The 17,595-nt window shown below is 48.0% G+C and overlaps 2 protein-coding genes across 3 annotated transcripts in view; one reads left to right on the top strand and one right to left on the bottom strand.

Annotated features, from left to right (window-relative positions):
• The window catches only part of PML (PML nuclear body scaffold), a 281,106-nt gene that overhangs the window by 72,718 nt on the left and 190,793 nt on the right, over positions 1–17,595 (top strand). The gene's annotated exons all lie outside the window — the stretch shown is intronic.
• The window catches only part of STRA6 (signaling receptor and transporter of retinol STRA6), a 53,267-nt gene that overhangs the window by 2,750 nt on the left and 32,922 nt on the right, over positions 1–17,595 (bottom strand). For both annotated transcript variants that reach the window (XM_081876286.1, XM_081876287.1), the window contains 9 exons: positions 12,941–13,008; positions 10,860–10,936; positions 9,341–9,402; positions 8,947–9,124; positions 6,734–6,809; positions 4,736–4,869; positions 3,361–3,478; positions 1,714–1,815; positions 534–697 (listed from right to left, as the gene is read on the bottom strand). In XM_081876286.1, the coding sequence (XP_081732412.1) occupies positions 534–697; positions 1,714–1,815; positions 3,361–3,478; positions 4,736–4,869; positions 6,734–6,809; positions 8,947–9,124; positions 9,341–9,402; positions 10,860–10,936; positions 12,941–13,008 (979 nt within the window). The remainder of the gene's footprint in view (positions 1–533; positions 698–1,713; positions 1,816–3,360; positions 3,479–4,735; positions 4,870–6,733; positions 6,810–8,946; positions 9,125–9,340; positions 9,403–10,859; positions 10,937–12,940; positions 13,009–17,595) is intronic.

Genomic DNA, 17,595 nt, shown 5'->3' with positions numbered 1-17,595 from the left:
TCAGGGGGTGGAGGTGGGTCTTATTGTGCAGGACTGCTAAATAAACTTTAATTGTACAATGCAATACAGCAGACGCTCGGGTTGCAAATGTGATCCGTGTGGGATGCATGTTCGCAACCCGCAGTGGTGCGATTCGGTGCTTCTGCGCATGTGCAAAGCACAAGTTAGTGCTTCTGCGTGTGGGCGACCCCTGAAACCCGGAAGTAACCCATTCCAGTACTTCCAGGTTTCGGTGGGTCCATAACCCAAAAAAACGCAACCTGAAGTGTCTGTAACCTGAGGTATGACTGTATTGCCAGCACATGAGTGAATCCTATCTTGAAAGTCTGCAAGTGCCCTCAGGGATGAAGGGGAAATCCATCCAATCTGTATTTTAAAGTGCAAAGTGTGTTGTTGTGAGTGAGCTTCCACAGCCAATCTCAACTTCCTGGATAAGGTACATATAGCCAGAAAGAGCATGCAATGCAGGACAGAAGGAAAGAAAGCAGACGAGGAAAACAGAAAGGGGATGAAACCGCTTGCATTCTGCTGACCTGGATCAAAGACTTCCACGCCGTGGCCTAGCATGCTCACATCCAGCCGGCAGAAGTGGACAACATTGTACAGTGCAGAGCCCACCATCCTCCAGACTCCTGCCAAGACCCCCACGAGCACATTGATGGGGAACAGCAAGAAGGTCACAATGTACAGCGCCCGTCTTCCCAGAGGGGAAAAGTGGAGAGAGTGCAGACAGATTATTATTTTTGCACAAGCGGCACCTGCATAGCCTTGCAGGAGCTTCTTCTGTTCATGATTCCCGCCCGCCCGCCACGCCTTCCCCAGGGAATTCTGGTGGAAATGGAAATGGGACTAGAAGCTGATGATGGTCACTGATTCATCCCATGTCCAAAACGGAGCTCAACCCAGGGCATAGAATTGGGAGTCACTCTTCTTGTTGCTTTCGGTCCACAAATCAATACATAATTGATTGTGACTACCCTCTCTGCCCTGGATTGTGTTTCCTCTACACTGAAACAGGGGGGAAGAATGTCACGACAGTGTAAGTTACCTAAGTTGTGTCAGTTACACAATTTTGCCAATTGTGAGAGGCCAATCATGCCATTTTTGGTGGAAGACGAACTGCAGCTGAACGGAAATGGTGTTGCACATGACAAAAAGTGAGTGGAAGGGGAAATAGTGCCTTCTTATGCCCCTAACCTCTGGGCAACCATCAACTGGTTTAGAGGCTCAATCAAACCAATTCACTCTTCCCATTCTGATTCTGGAACGCAACTCATTGGCCATATGCACGCTAAACTTTTAAAGCAGATTCATGCTACAGCCATGGCAATCCTGGGAGCTGTAGTTTGTTAAGGTTGCAGAGAGTTCCTAGGAAACCCTTCCCCCCATGACCTATAGTTCCCAGAGTTATATAGTGCCCAGACTGATTGTTCAAGCACTCTGGGAACTGTAATTCTGTGAGGGGACTAGGGGTCTCCAAACAACTCCTAGCACTCTTAACAGACTACATTTTGCAGGATTCATTGGGGGGAAGCCATGATTTTTTTAAGTGATATGATACTGCACATGTGTAGTGCACATGTGGTCATTGCCTACATCACAGCTGTGGTCCATAGTCCATCATCTGAGATGTTAACAAGTACAGCCGTTGCAAGAGACAGTGAGGTGCTGCTCTCTCATGCTCTAGCTGGGATGAACAACTTCCATAGTCACCTGTTGGTCAGCTCCCTAGGGAGGTGGCCACGCTCCAGAAAATAGTAGTGAGTCAGCAGGTTCTGCACAACCACAGCCAGCACCAAGGTCAACCAGAAAGCCCTAGACAAAGAAAGCAAATCAGAAGTGGCCAGTTTTGCTCAGGGTATAGTATTTGCATGACAGTTTTAAACTGGTGCAATAGTCATGGTTCCACTCAAGGGATCTGTGAAATTGCAAGGGTGAAGAGGAAACTTTAGTCTTAGAACCTTTCCAGATGAATAATGCTTAGTGATCTAGACATCTTCTGTAAATCAAAGATTTCAGAGGTTGGGTGAAATATACTTGGAGTCTAGTGTGGATTTCATGCTCTTTATTCAGCTCATAGAAGTGAAGAATGGAACTTCCCCTGAAATGTCTGCTTTATATACGTTATTTACACAATGGGCCCCATGTGATTGGCTAATTCAGGGATTCTCCTGTAGGCCAATCAGGTTCCACCTGGAGTTGGATTGGATGGCTCCTGCGGACCAATCAGACTGCTGCATTCTGAATCCTATTCAACTCAGTACATAACAATGGGAATTCTTTTCTTAGTACTCAAGTGCAAAGGGCCTGCCTTGGGTTGTGGTGGGCATTTAAACTGGAGACTTACGCAGAGCCTGGAGAGTCATATCTTTGGGATGCTGCAGTTGGACAAGTTGACCTCCAAGGTTACTTTCCATTCCAAAGTTCTATGAAACACAGACTATTCAGTACTTGGCAGTGCGGTGGGGGCAGAGGGCGCACGGTGGGTGGGTGTATTCAGAAATGCCACAGTTACCTAGATTTCTGAGAGTCATGTGGTGGGGTCCAACTCCCATCATCCCTGGCCAGCAAGGTCAGAGGCACGGCCAGTAGCAGCTGTGGTCCACAAAATCTGGACAACCACATTGGCTACCTCTGGCCGGCAATTGTTTAAATGCACCACTGATGGTGGTGGTGGGACCACGGCATGGTAGGAAAGAGTTATCACCTTCTTCTCTGCATGCCGCAGTCAGGATCCTGTCATGCTTGTGGCTGCTACGTTAAGAGGAGAATAAGAGAAGCAGACACTCAAGGGCCAACTTCATCTTCAAATGCAATGCCAGTGTGATGGAAGGAGGCCCTGAAACTTATCCTTGCTCCAAAAGCAAAGGCTGGACATTTGCAGAAGTACCTTCCACCTTGGCTTGAGCATCCTCCATCCAAGGGGATCTTAGCATTTTGCAGATTTAAGCTTGGGTATGTCGCCCATTAGGTGATGCGGGTGGCGCTGTGGGTTAAACCACAGAGCCTAGGGCTTGCCGATCAGAAGGTCGGCGGTTCGAATCCCCACAATGACGGGGTGAGCTCCCGTTGCTCGGTTCCTGCTCCTGCCCACCTAGCAGTTTGGAAGCACATCAATATGCAAGTAGATAAATAGGTACCACTCCGGCGGGAAGGTAAACGGCGTTTCCGTGCGCTGCTCTGGTTCACCAGAAGCGGCTTAGTCATGCTGGCCACATGACCCGGAAGCTGTACGCCGGCTCCCTCAGCCAATAAAGTGAGATGAGCGCCACAACCCCAGAGTCGGCCACGACTGGACCTAATGGTCAGGGGTCCCTTTACCTTTACCTATGTCGCCCATTAGGCTTGTAGAACTCTTACCACATGTTCTCCATGATTTTAAAGAGGAGCATGTTGCTGCCAGATTGCAGGGGGATGACCACAAAGAAAGTGAAAATCACAGTGCAGACGAAGAAGACAATGTGCTGGATGAGCAGACCTGGAACAGGGGCAAGAACACACCGTCACAACAGAGGGAGTGGCCAGTATGGACAAGCTAGACAGACCATTCAGCTCTGACAGGCAATGGCTCTCCTGGGTTTCAGACAGCGGTTTCCACAGCCTCAGTTGGAGGACCGACTTCCCTGCTCCCCCTTCCAAACAGTGGTGGAGGAACCCTCTTTGGCACCTGGTGTGGGACGCCGAGGGGCGGGGCAAACCGCCTAGCGGTGCATGTGCAACGTCTGAACAGACTGCGCATGCGTGGCAGCCTGTGCGGTCACCATGTGAGAGGCAGCCCGTACAGACGCCATGCAAGCGGCGCTCATTACTAACTGTACGTGTGCCCTTGGCCGCTCTACAGCTGGGGGGGGGGCAGCGGGCCATCTTGTCACCCCCCCGAGTGGTGCCTGGGGTGGACCGCCCCTTCTGCCCCTCCTTGTATGCTCCTGCTTTCAAAGAGGCTGAAGTTGGGGTGGAAAGGGGAGATTGTCATCACCACCCGTCATTAAATTCATATTCTGCCCTTCATCCAAAGATCAAGGGGCCGTTCACAGGATAAAAACACAAAATACATCACACACACTCCTCTAGCCTGGAGGTTACCAGAGCACTGAACGCCCCTCCTCCTGTGTTTCTCCCTCACCTGCATCAGAGCCTGTCAATCCAAGCCTGATCCCAATAGCGCTGTGGGGCTCAGGATGCAGAATGGGTCTGAGGGCCCCCCAAGGTGGGTGGGCAGTCTTAGCAACATTTTGGAGTAATCACACATACAGTGGAGCCCCGTTCGCAACATGAGCAGAACGCAACCTGCCTCTGTGCGGGTCACGATTTTTCGCTTCTGCACATGCACGTGATGTCATTTTGAGCATCTGCGCATGCGTGAGCGGCGAAACCCGGAAGTAACCCTTTCTGGTACTTCTGGGTCACTGCGGGACGCAACCTGAAAAGATTTAACCTGAAGCAAACCTAACAAGAGGTATGACTGTACTGGTCTTTGCCTAAAGTCCTTCCCCAAGGGCAACATGGAACAGGACCACTCAATTGCTCTAGCACGAGACTCATGAGATCTCAGGGTCGTGGGTTAGAGCACCATGTGGGTTGGACGAGATGACCCTTTGTTGCAGGTTTTATTGCATTGGTTTCCATTGCAGTTATCCTCTGTCTTTCACAAATTGCTCTGGAGCACCTTTCTCCAAGACACCAGCACCTCCGCCCCAATCCTTACACAAAAGGAACAAATCAGCGTATCATTTACCTAAGCAGGCAAATGCAGTTTGGAAGCTGGCGAAGAACATCCAGCACACCAGAGCCTGCTGTGAAGGCTGAAGCTTGCGAGAGCAATAGAAGACGTCTCTGACTGCCCCTTGGTACAGGCGCTGGAGGTTGATCCTGAAAACAGAGAGGGGGAAACTGGGGGAGATGCAGTCAAGTGGAATGTGAGAGCACCTAAGGAGTGAGGAGATTTCACCCCTCCCATATCCAAGAATCTTCTGACGAGTCTGCTGATTCTCCAGAGAGGAGGAGCAGTGTACTGCTTTCTACTTATTCAGCTCCAGCACCAAGTCAGTCAGTCAGTCAGTCAGTCAGTCAGTCAGTCAGTCAGTGTGTCGGGGAGAGAGAGAGAGAGACTGAGTGTTAGAGATCGTGTATAGAGATAAGGTTGCTGCTAAGAGCAGCTGCAGACACTCAGTGCAGCATTCATTTATGCTTAGACCTATTTAGCTCTGTATATAGTTTTGTATTATAGTTGTAGTTATAGAATAAAAGAAGATATTCTACAGAGCTGCTCTCCAAGTGGTTTATACACTTCTAGACTCTGCTATACTCTGCTGTGCGACGACTGTATTGTGGAAGTGAATCCGGTGCTCACAACTCTAAGCTGTGAGTCCACAGCACTTTGACCTGTTCCTGTTTAAAAGGTGGTCTCTGGAAGTGCTACCCAGCTCGCCTAGCCCAGTCGGGGTTGAAGTGCATGAGTCCAGTTGGTGACACTGGCTCAAGGGCGATGCTGACAAGGAGGATAGATGAAAACTTAGGAACAGCCTGCTGGACCAGGCCCAAGGGGGCTCCTCATCTAGCCCTGCAGAAACCCCTCCTGTGGTTTCCAGCAACTAGTATTCAGAAGCTGGAAACAAACACAAACCTCTGTGTTGCAAAATGTGACAATCTACAAAAATGCAAACGCGACACGCTGGCTAATAACTGTAAATATAGAATCGGTATGATGCCATTCAGAATAAACGAATAAGTCACTTCAAAATTATATGTATCTCATACAACACATCTCACAAAATATACAAGTTGTTATGTGTATCAGAGTCAAACAAAGGTTCAAACAACCAATGAGTAGTGAGGAATGCCAAACCGTCTCTCAAAGGAAGACGTCTCACACAAGTCTCAAAGGAAGACGTTACTCCGAAGTCTCAAAAGGACAGTGAATCTGGAATAGTTCAACTGTTTCGAAATAAAGTCTTCATCAGCGAATAATTATCAATGAAATATACATACTAGTGAAGATCATACTAGTGGATCAGTGCTCACTGGATAATGTAGCTGCTGAGACGAGACGGTTTGGCATTCCTATTCATTGGTTGTTTGAACCTTTGTTTGACTCTGACACACATAACAACTTGCAGTCACTTGTATATTTTGTGAGATGTGTTGTATGATATCTATATTATTTTGAAGTGGCTGATTCGTTTATTTTGAATGACATCATACTGATTATATATTTACTAACAGTTATTAGCCAGCGTGTTGCATTTTTGTAGATTCCCACTGTGGAGGCAGAGCACAGCTATCGTGGGATCGCAGTAGCCATGGAAAGACCTCTCTTCCTCCATGAATTTGTCCAGTCCTCTTCTAAAGCCATCCACGTTGGCAGCCATCCCTCCCTCCCGGGGGAAGGACTTCCATAGATCAACCCCTCATTGTGAAAGAAGGACTTTTAGGATGGTGGATGCCAAGTGAAGGCATTTGTTCTCAAAGCAGGGATGAGAATAACAGCGGAAGAGGCTTGATGCACAAACCACAGAGCTTCTGCAATGCTAGATCAGGGTTTTCAGCTGGAGCACTTAAAGTGAAGTGGAGCAGGAGGAAGGTGAAGGGAATGCCATGCCATATCTCTTGCCGGTTAAGAGAAGCAGGAGGGGGGCTGGCTTGGGGCAGCCTGATTTGGGTGGGGCAGAGCCCCGTTTGCCCTGATGGACCTCCCTTCCCTGCCCCCGGTGGAGTCCAGAAGGGCAAGGCTCACCTGTGCTTCCCCATGGACTTCATCAGCATACAGAAAGTCAGCAGGCAGGAGACGACCAGGGAGGAGACGAAGCAGACTGCAAAAAACAGGAGTGGTTTCACAACCAGTCCCTCTCTTCCCAGGGAACTCTGGGAATTGCAGCTCTGGGAGGTGAATCGGGACCTTTTAGCAACTCTCAGCAGCACCCTTCACAAAGTACAGCTCCCATAATTCTTTGGGGGAAGCAGGGGGTTGCTTAAAGTGGTATCTTGGTGCAGATGTGCTCCCTGACTCTCACCTGCATTCCCTTGGTTCAGGTGTGCTTCTGCCATTCTGCTATAGCAAGAGGGAGGGTCCTTATCACCAGGGAGAGCTGACAAGACAGGCAAGCAGCCCATTTGTCTGCCTGTCTGCCTGCTTGTCAGTCAGCCTGTCATCGGCTATGCACTCCCCCTCCCCCTCCTTCCATCCCATCCTCTCTGTGCCAAATGCAGGATTCTACCACATTTCCCCCGCTCCCCTGCAAGCCTTTCTGAGCACTGCACTACCATCTGTGGGGTGAAACTGCTGCCTGCATTTCACTCCCCTTTTGCTTCTTGGCACTGAGCGCTGCTTTTAGCTTGCTGGCAAATGGCCCAGAAATAAAGCAGGGAAAGAGGGTGAATCCGCCTAAAGGATTCCAATGGACCCCACAATGACAAGGATGTTTGCATGCCATAAGACGCCCCTCAGATTAGGAAACTTTGACCACAGACCCTGATCCTGCCTGCAACGCTCCCCTACATCCAGAATCCATCCCCTCTGAACTTCAGAAAGGTCTCTGCACGCACAGCATGAGGGCTAGGAACTTAGGATTTCAAAAAAGAAAAAAACACTTGGGGAAACATTGAAGCACGTGGGGCAGGCAGCCAACTTGATAACTACACAGCTGTATCAGCATCCCAGTGTTTGGAACTTGCCCTCTTCATCAGATGAAAGATACCCAGGTAGTAATAGGAGAACACGTTAACCTTCCTTTCCATTGTGTAGCAACAGTCCAATTTGAGGACAATAATGCAATGACCACGATTAAGGATGGAAGGATTGGGGAATTTTGGTTCTCAAAGTGCTCGTCCACATTCCTACTTTTCCCATGCCTAGAAAGCAGAGGCCTGTGTGCTTTCCTCATTCTCCCACTCCTTTCTTGGGGAAAACCCAATGTTTAGTGCATGGGCAGCTGCCCCCCTAAATCAAGTAGATCAATACAAAATACCGTATTTTTCACTCTATAGGACGCACTTTTTCCCCTCCAAAAATGAAGGGGGAATGTGTGTGCGTCCTATGGAGCGAATGCAGGCTTTCGCTGAAGCCTGGAGAGCGAGAAGGGTTGGTGGCTGTCTTGGCTTCTTTGCTCTTTGGGGCGCGGGGGGGGGGAATAAAAATGCTTTTCTTCATTCCTCCCCCTAAAAACTAGGTGCGCCCTATGATCCGGTGCACCCTATAGAGCGAAAAATACGGTACTTAACTAGCTGAAGTTCTACCCCCCCACATAAAGCCTGCCCCCCCTCCCCATAAATCATGGCTACATCCATGGTTTAGAACAAAATTGGAAGAAAGGCCAATCCCAAAAAACCAAATCCTGTGCAGAGAATTCTGGGAGATTTAAAAGATCTTGGCACTAAGCTGAATTCATTATGTATCTGTTAATTGACATTTTGATAGCTCAGCAAACTTGGGAAAGGGGAAAGGTCACTTCAATTGAATTATGGGGACAATGACTAAAATGCTGGCTCAACATTTATTATCATTATTTTTAGCTTCTCAGTTAGGGGGCCAACCAGCTCTGGAGAGGATATATTGATCATTAATGTGCTTAGAGATATGCTCCAAGATAAATACAAAAGACTAGACTACATTCATGTGGAGACCTTATTGTATAACTGGAGTTGTGACCCAGTTCTTGTTCCTACGGTTTCGTTATTTTTGGGGTGGCAGGGTGGGAAACAATTGAAAAATAAAAATGCTGGCAGGGGGTGCAGCCAGGAATGGGCACTCTTATATCCTTGTGTTTCTTTAGTTCTTCAGAGCCATTTCTTGGGGATGCTCCAGTTGTGATTCCTGCATTGCAGAAGGTTGGACTAGATGGGACCCCTTTCAACTCTGCAATTCAGCGATTCTGTGACCAGCTCCAGAGTTTGCTCTTATCAGGGGCAGAAAGGGACATTGTCAACAAGACCAGGGCCCCAAAGACTCACCTTCTAGCGACCAGATGTAGTGCTTGAGGGTGGCTAACTCTTTGTCTCCAGGGATCCCAGCAGGATTTTCAGAGGGGACTAAACCAAACTGGATGAAGAGTGCAGTCAGCTCCTTGGTCATCCCAGACCTTACTATCTGGATGCTGGGGACGAAGACAGCCAGGAGGAGGAGGGCCACCTGTAAACCAAGAGAAGGTTCATCTGGCTGGCCACTGAGAGAACAGGATGCTAGACTAGATGGACCACTGGCCTGACCCAGCAGGCTCTTCTGATGCTGTTATGTCTCTGGGTACCAGTTGTTGGGAGACATGTGCAATAGAGCGCTATTCTGCTTGTGGGCACCCATGAGAACAGAATCCTGGGCTGGATAGGCCGTGGGTTCTTAGGTTCTTACCTGATAGACAGCAATCACAGATGTGGCGAGGGAGAGAACCAGCTTCAGAGGGATTAGGAAGCCTGCAATTCCACACAAAAAAAATCACAATCACACATGGGTAGCACCCAACAGTTCCATAAAATTTTCCGATGTTATTGACGAAAGAAGCATTGGTGGGTAAGAGTCCGCTCCACTGGTTGCATGGAACTTGAGACTTAAGTTGTCAGGTTTATACGGTGCAAAGAAGGAAATGTAAAAGAGGTTGGGAGTTAAACATAAATGGAATGCAGAAATGCAGTCTATGCCATGGATGTAGAGTAGCTTAAATGAAATGGGTGAAAACACAATTTTGTGTGTGTGTGTGTGTGTGTGTGAGAGAGAGAGAGAGAGAGAGAGAGAGAGAGAGAGAGAGAGAGAGAGAGAAGCTTTGGTCCAAACAACTGAAGTATATAATCAAGAGATGTGTCCCAAGAACCCACAAAGAAATCCAACAGCCACAAAAACACATGCACAATTGCTGCTTCCTAAGCCAAATTCAGGGACATGGGTGGCGTTGTGGGTTAACCCACAGAGCCTAGGACTCGCCAATCCGAAGGTCGGTGGTTCGAATACCTGTGACGGGGTGAGCTCCCGGTGCTCAGTCCCTGCTCCTTGCCAACCTAGCAGTTCGAAAGCACGTCAAAGTGCAAGTAGATAAATAGGTACCGCTCTGGCGGGAAGGTAAACGGCGTTTCCGTGTGCTGCTCTGGTTTGCCAGAAGTGGCTTTGTCATGCTGGCCACATGACCTGGAAGCTGTACGCCGGCTCCCTTGGCCAATAAAGTTAGATGAGCGCCGCAACCCCAGAGTCGGTCACGACTGGACCTAATGGTCAGGGGTCCCTTTACCTTTACCTTTTAAGTCAAATTCAGCTTATTAGCTAAGTAGGGTGGTCTGCCAGAAATGATAGTCATTGTTCCCAATGGGGCAGGGCGAGCTGGGGCAGGACGCTCTGTGGGGCCTGCGAGGAGTCTGCCTGCCTCCTCCCACTCAGCCGCCCTATAGCTGAGGGGGAGGCGGCGGGTGGACCATTTGAGGCAGTGCGGAGCCTACGGGTGCCCAAGCCACTGCGTCACTCCCAAGAGAGACACGTGGCTTGGGCGTACTGCAGGCCCTGCGGGGAGTGCCGTCTTTTTGTCACCCCCTCGGTGGTGACACCCGGGGCGCACCGCCCCACCGCACCCCCTTCCTCCACCTGATTGCTCCGTAGGGCTGTGAAATGGGATGAAGATGCTTGCCCATTCAGAGTGAGGGCAGAAAGCACTACTCTCACTCTGATTTGACTTTATGAAGCTATCACTGCGAAACTGGCAGCATCCCTTGACGGAATTGTGTTGCCTTCATCATCCCTGGTTGCCAGGACCCGCTTCAAGATGCACCCATGGTGGCTTTAATTTGCCTGCATTTCTCCACCTGTTTTGTGCACCTGCAGCCTCTTTTGCAGGTGGAGGACCTACGAACAAGCCGAAGCAACAACGGAGCCTTTCGAAATATAGTACCTTCCTGAGGTGCGTAGAGGAATGAGCAGACATAGGAGCGGATCCTTGACAGCAGGCTTGGCTTGGCTCTGCTGATGCTAGAGGGACAGAAAGAAAGTTTGGCTCAGGCAGACAAGAAGAGGCACACACACAAATACACCAAGACACGAGGACAGGGCCAGGGGACCCTTTTCAGGCTGAGGGCTGCAATGCCTCACTGGCAACTTTTGCTGGGTGTAATCAGCCTTGCATGCCTCCAGCACTAGCAGATAGTCTGGGAAAATACACTTTGTGCTTTCCCACTTCATACCCAGGCTGCCCCCCCTTTCTCCTGCTCTCTCTCATTCTCCCTCTCCTCTGCATGAGGCAGCCATGACACAACCTCTCATGGCGTATTCTTAGAATCCGAAGCCATTCTTGGGAATGTGAAGTATGTAACTGGAAGCAAAGAACCTTTTTTCCACTTTACCAATGGGACTCCAGTGCATTTTATGTTACTTTTTTAGCAATGCTAGCAAATGAGAGAGGCAGTGGACAGTGGGTTAACTCCAGCCTCCAAGCTATATTTTTTACTCATCTATATCTATCTATCTATCTATCTATCTATCTATCTATCTATCTATCTATCCTGCAGTGGTACCTCGGGTTAAGAACTTGATTCGTTCTGGAGGTCTGTTCTTAACCTGAAACTGTTCTTAACCCGAGGTACCACTTTAGCTAACGGGGCCTCCTGCTGCCGCGCGATTTCTGTTCTCATCCTGAAGTAAAGTTCATAACCCGAGGTACTATTTCTGGGTTAGCGGAGTCTGTAACTTGAAGTGTCTGTAACCTGAACCGTCTGTAACCCAAGGTACCACTATCTATCTATCTATCTACTGTATCTATCTATCTATCTATCTATCTATCTATCTATCTATCTATCTATGAACTATAAACAAACCAATATTATTTTTCAAACCTATCAAAAAGTGGATGTGGCAGTTCCAAAGTTTGGGAGTTTGATTTACCGTATTTTTCGCCCTATAGGACACACATTTTCCCCTCCAAAAATGAAGGGGAAATGTGTGTGCATCCTATGGGGCAAATGCAGGCTTTCGCTGAAGCCTGGAGAGCGGGAGAATCGGTGCGCACTGATCCCTCTCGCTCTCCAGGCTTCAGGAAGCTCTCCGCAAGCTGTGGGAGAGCTGCGCGACTTCGCCTGCACCCAGAAGCCTGGGGGGCGCTGAGCTCAGCGCCCCCCAGGCTTCGGGCTTCGCGCAGCTCTCCGCTAGTAGGAAAGTAACCAACAAACCACACAGTTGCAACGGATAACGTAAAAAGGATAGATTCCCAGATGTCTGCTTTGATTTTACTACTTATGCCCATAGGGAAGAACAGGGTACGTCCCCCCCCCCCTTTGCTTATGACTCAATTTGATTGATTCAACAATATATGATCCATTCCACCCATGACAGTAAGGGGTTTATTTTACTCTAAGTTTAAAATTATATTCAGCCTTCTATTTTTTATCATACCTGCTTGTTGTGTGTCTGTTGTTGTTAACCTAATAATGTGTTGTCTTTAATTCGCCTTTCTTGCTTCATATTGATTAATTTATTTAAAAAGTGGGTGGAGCTACTGTTGCCTTGGTATAATAGACTACCATCCAGCCTGCAAAAGCCAGAGGTTTCTATGCTCATGGCTCCATTCAGCCAACCCAGACATGTGATCATAGGTCAAGCTCTCTGGGAGGGGATATGCACTAGAGGAGGGTGTGGATTGGGGCCAGCAAGGAGCGTGGCTTGGGCCAGATAGAGAGCCACGTTATTCTTATTTTTATTTATGTTATAAAATTTACTCATGGCTTGGTGTGTTGTTGTTGTTGTTGTTTCAAACAACAGCAACCCTAAAAGCGGTTTACAAAAAAGATGAAACAAGATACAGGGATATTCTGTGGCCAACTTGCCCACTCACCCCCATTCCAGTTCCCATTCATCTCCAGATTTTGGGATGCGGTTTTGCTGAATGAAAGGCAGGCTGTGTGTGTGGGTGTGGGTGGGTGTGGGTGGGTGTGGGAGAGAGAGAGAGAGAGAGAGAGAGAGAGAGAGAGAGAGAGGTTTTACCTTTTATTTGGCGTCCTTTTTGCCAGGATATTCTTCAGATAGTCTTCGTAATAGCCACTCCCCGGCAGCTTAAAACAGACACAAAATTCTGATTATTCCACATGAATTTTTGGTGCAAGGTCGCATCTGCCCCCACCCCCACTGAAAGTGCTCTAAAGCCACTTCAATTGGCATAGCTTCCACCCCAAGGGTGTTCACCCAACAGAGCTAGAGTTCCCAGCACCCGTGACTGTTTTAGTAGTAGTAGAGTGTTTTAAAGGTATTGTGTGAATGTGACCACATCTCCAGATTAGGCCATGCTCTCTTAGCTGTGATTCCTGTTTTTTTTTTGGGGGGGGGACCAGGACCTAGATCACCCTTTGGGTCCCTTCCAAATCTACAGGTCTACAGACAGCATTTGAAATATAAGGGGAAAGTAGGAACCTTGCTGCGTACTTAAAGGATTTGGGGTACAGCTTCATAGCACCAATTTGCTAATTTATAAGTATGGAAGTTCCAGAGAAAATTTAGGATAGGGGGGTGGGGAACATTTGCAGAAACATCTGCATTTCACAGCATGCCCAGCCCACCACATAAACTATGTATTCTTCCTTTTTTTTAAGTGTGTGTGTGTGTTTAGGGAAAGGGGCAAGGGATCTGGGGCTCAGAAGACCTAGGCTGGCACAATTGCCATTTATTAAGCCAAATTGAGCTCACCAGCCAGGCTGGGTGGTCTTGAAAGCCAGACCACACCAAAGCAGGGGCTGCAAAACACAACTCCAGTTGGGCAGTTGCTCCGCAGGGCTGTGAAATGGCATGAAAATGCTTGCCCATTCAGAGTAATGGCAGAAAGCATTGCCCTCGCTCTGATTTGGCTTTTCAGCCATTGTTGTGTAACTGGGCCTTGGAAACACCCCACTTCCGCCCCAAAATGCCCCTGTTGAAAAGGTACAATGGTCTCAATCAATCCATCGGTTCGACTCAATTTTCACATAGCTAAAGGGGCTGTTGCAAAAATGTAAGAGGCCGCTTTGCACATTAAAAGAATATTAGGTGCACACCTGTAAAAGCCCATTAATTATGAACATGACAAACACGTGCAGTTTTGCAATTTGCAAAATGAATAGTTAATTAGTTGGAAAATGAATTAACTGACAGCTCCAATAATCACCCCTGCTGCACATTCTTGTTAGGTACTTGGCCATCATCGGCTCAAGAACTGCTTGGGTTTATAGCAGGTCTGGTATAGGAAACTGGCACCCTTCGACAGCTGCAGGGGCATCCAGCTTTCTCTGCCCTGGGCTTCTGGCTGTGGGCACACCCAGTGGCTGCAAGAGCAAGCAACCCTATAAGCCCCCGCAATGCCCCAGGGCCAGCGCTGCATTGTGGGAATTGTGGAAAATCAAAGTGGCCATTTGCTCCATCAGGAAAACACTTTGCCAAGGGCTACTGCAACCCAGGAGCCAGTCTGAGTCTGAGCTTGAGCCATGGAGTACTAACATGACAAACCCCATCTTGAGATTCTGCTGGCTGTCTGGGGCCAGAGAGAAAATGCAAGCAATTCATCCAAGAGATATTTGATGGCAGACACCACCTGGGAAATCAGGGCAAGGAAGGAGGATGAGATGAAGAATAAATTAAAAGGCAAAGGGGGCTGGGGCAAAGACCACACAGGATTCTCCAATTATTCCCTTGAGGACCAGAAGGACCAGAAAATATGGTCTCCAGGGAATGTGGTTCAAGTAAAAAGTCTCTTTGAATTAAAGGAGAAGACCACCAATTGTACAGGAAAATTCATGCACTGCCTGGCCAGATGTCTCTAGTGCTGTAGAGGAAACGTTTTAGGTAGGCCTGCCCTTCAACTGCAATGTGGCAAATGTGCTTTGATTGGGGATAATATGGTAGGAGCTACATCTTTTCAAAAGGGCAAAATTAGTATAATTATAATTTATTGCATTTATAATCTACTCTGCCGCCCAATGAGCTCAGTGTAGCATACAAGGCTCTCTCAATCCACATAACAACTCTGCAAGGCGAGTTAGGCTGAAAGGCAGTGACTGGCACCGAGTGGGTGATTTGAACCCTGGCCTCTTCCAGGTCCTAGTCTGACACTCTAACCACTACACCACACTGTCTCTCCAGTGAGACTCTCCACTAACTTGCCATGACTCTCTAGCATTCCAGAAAGGATTATTTCCTGGCCCTGCATGAAGATACTGGGGATTGAAGTTGGGATCTTCTACATAGAATCATAGAAGAGTTGAACCACGTTCTCTGAATTCTGAGCCCCTCCAGAAATGCTACCATCTGCGCTGATTAATCTGCGATGTCTCATTCACACATTCAAGTCACCATCTGACGCTACAGTCAGTGGGCAAGGACTGGCACCACGGTGGGTTGGCAAGGCAGTGATTGAGGAAGAGGCTCATAGCTGATTGTTCCAGCATCTTCCCGCAGGAAGCAAAACCATATTGTGAAAGGCTACCCACCAACATGCAGGCTGTGATATGTAGCAAAGACACCCATGATATATTTATTTATTGTGTTTATATTAGATCTACTTTGAGTGAAGCTCTGTTGGTGACCTCTCTCTTTGCCACTGAAAGTCAGGGTATGCTCAGCACACTTCTTCCCCCTCAGCACACTTCTTATATTTTTTAAGAAGCACCCGACTTCTGCAACATATTTAAAAATGCCTTGCATAATTCCCATATGCCTCGCCAGCCTTTGTGATCGCAGTTGCGGAGGTGCTAATTATCGTGGGGAGAGGAGTGGGTCTGTCACTACACAAGGTTGTTGCAGGATCCCAGCTGCACAAATATCTGAAGTGGAATAAGAAGGAATGTTCTGTTCCGACTCCTTATCCCAGAGTTGTGGATTGGGCTAAGCCCTAAAATCCAAGTGCAGATTTGGGCTCCTATCGATTATTTATTTATTTTTAAATAGAGCTTTCTTTCTTAAAATAAAAACCCTGTGCCAATCGTTTGGATTATGATTCTGTTGCCAAACACTCACTCTCCTCCTTCCACTGTAAGGCTCTGAATAGGAAACATTCAGAAACTCAAATCTTCTTGAGCTAAGTGGTTTAGATTTCAACAACAACAACAAAAAAGCAGATTATTGTCCCCCCCCCCCAAGAGCCAAATTGTCTTTCCCACACACCCTGTAAGCTGAGGGCACCTCAATTAGAGTCGGCCTTGGGAAGGGAATCACAGGATTGTAGAATCAGAAGGGACCCCAAGGCTCATTGAGGAATCACAGCGAAAGGATCGCTGACAGATGGTCATCCAGGCTCTGCTTAAAAATCTCCAAGGAAGGAGAGTCCACCACCTTCTGAGGACTGAGTGAATATGATCCATTGTCAAACAGCTCTTATTGCCAGGAAGTTCTTCCTAAGCTTTAGTCGGAATCCCCTTCCTTGCAATTTGAATCCACTGGTTTGGGTTCTGCCCTCCAGAGCAGCAGAAAACCAGCTTCCTCCATCCTCCTCTTTGAAATTTGAAGATGACTCTCCCTTCTCCTCTGAGTCTCCGCTTTTCAAGGCCAAACATCCCCAACTCCCTCTATTCTTCCTCATAAGGCTTGGTCATCTTGGTTGCCCTCCTCTGCACACATCCCTGTGGTGGTCAGGTGTGGTCTGACCAAGGCAGAATAGAATGGGAATATTATTATTATTATTGACATGGGTGGCGCTGTGGTCTAAACCACAGAGCCTAGGGCTTGCTGATCAGAAGGTCAGTGGTTCGAATCCCTGCGACAGGGTGAGCTCCCGTTGCTCGGTCCCTGCTCCTGCCAACCTAGCAGTTTGAAAGCACGTCAAGTGCAAGTCGATAAATAGGTACCACTCTGGCGGGAAGGTAAAGAGTGTTTCCTTGCGCTGCTCTGGTTTGCCAGAAGCGGCTTTGTCATGCTGGCCACATGACCCGGAAGCTGTCTGTGGACAAACGCCGGCTCCCTCGGCCAGTAAAGCGAGATGAGCGCTGCAACCCCAGAGTCGTCCGCGACTGGACCTAATGGTCAGGGGTCTCTTTACCTTTATTATTATTATTATTATTAAATAAATAAAATTCCTTCCAGCAGCACCTTAGAGACCAACTAAGTTTGTTATTGGTATGCACACGAAAGCTCATACCAATAACAAACTTAGTTGGTCTCTAAGGTGCTACTGGAAGGAATTTTAAAATTTTGTTTCGACTATGGCAGACCAGCATGGCTACCTACCTGTAACTATTATTATTAAATTAGATTTGTATATTGCCCTTCATCTGAAGGTCTCAGAGCAGTTCACAGCATAAAAATACATGATAAAAACACAAAACACATAATAAAAACAAGAACTTCCCTTGACTGAACATGAGACTTCTATTAATGCAGCTGAGAACTGCATTGGCTTCACACTGTTGCAAGACAACAGCTTTTTCATAGTCCCTGAGGCTTGGTCAACAGTACTTGGATGGCCACAAGGTTTTCCCCACTTCTGAGCTAGGAACTTAGAAAGCTGTTTGTTCCCAGGCCAGACAATTCCTCCATTTTGTTGTGTCAGCGTAATCTATTGCCCAGTGGGACGCAGGTGGCGCTGTGGGTTAAACCACAGAGCCTAGGACTTGCTGATCAGAAGGTCGGCGGTTCCAATCCCCACGACGGGGTGAGGTCCCGTTGCTCGGTCCCTGCTCCTG

This window comes from Podarcis erhardii (assembly GCF_964252035.2).
Source record: "Podarcis erhardii genome assembly, chromosome: 9".
NCBI classification, from domain to species: domain Eukaryota; kingdom Metazoa; phylum Chordata; class Lepidosauria; order Squamata; family Lacertidae; genus Podarcis; species Podarcis erhardii.
This window is presented reverse-complemented; position numbering and strand designations above follow the sequence as displayed.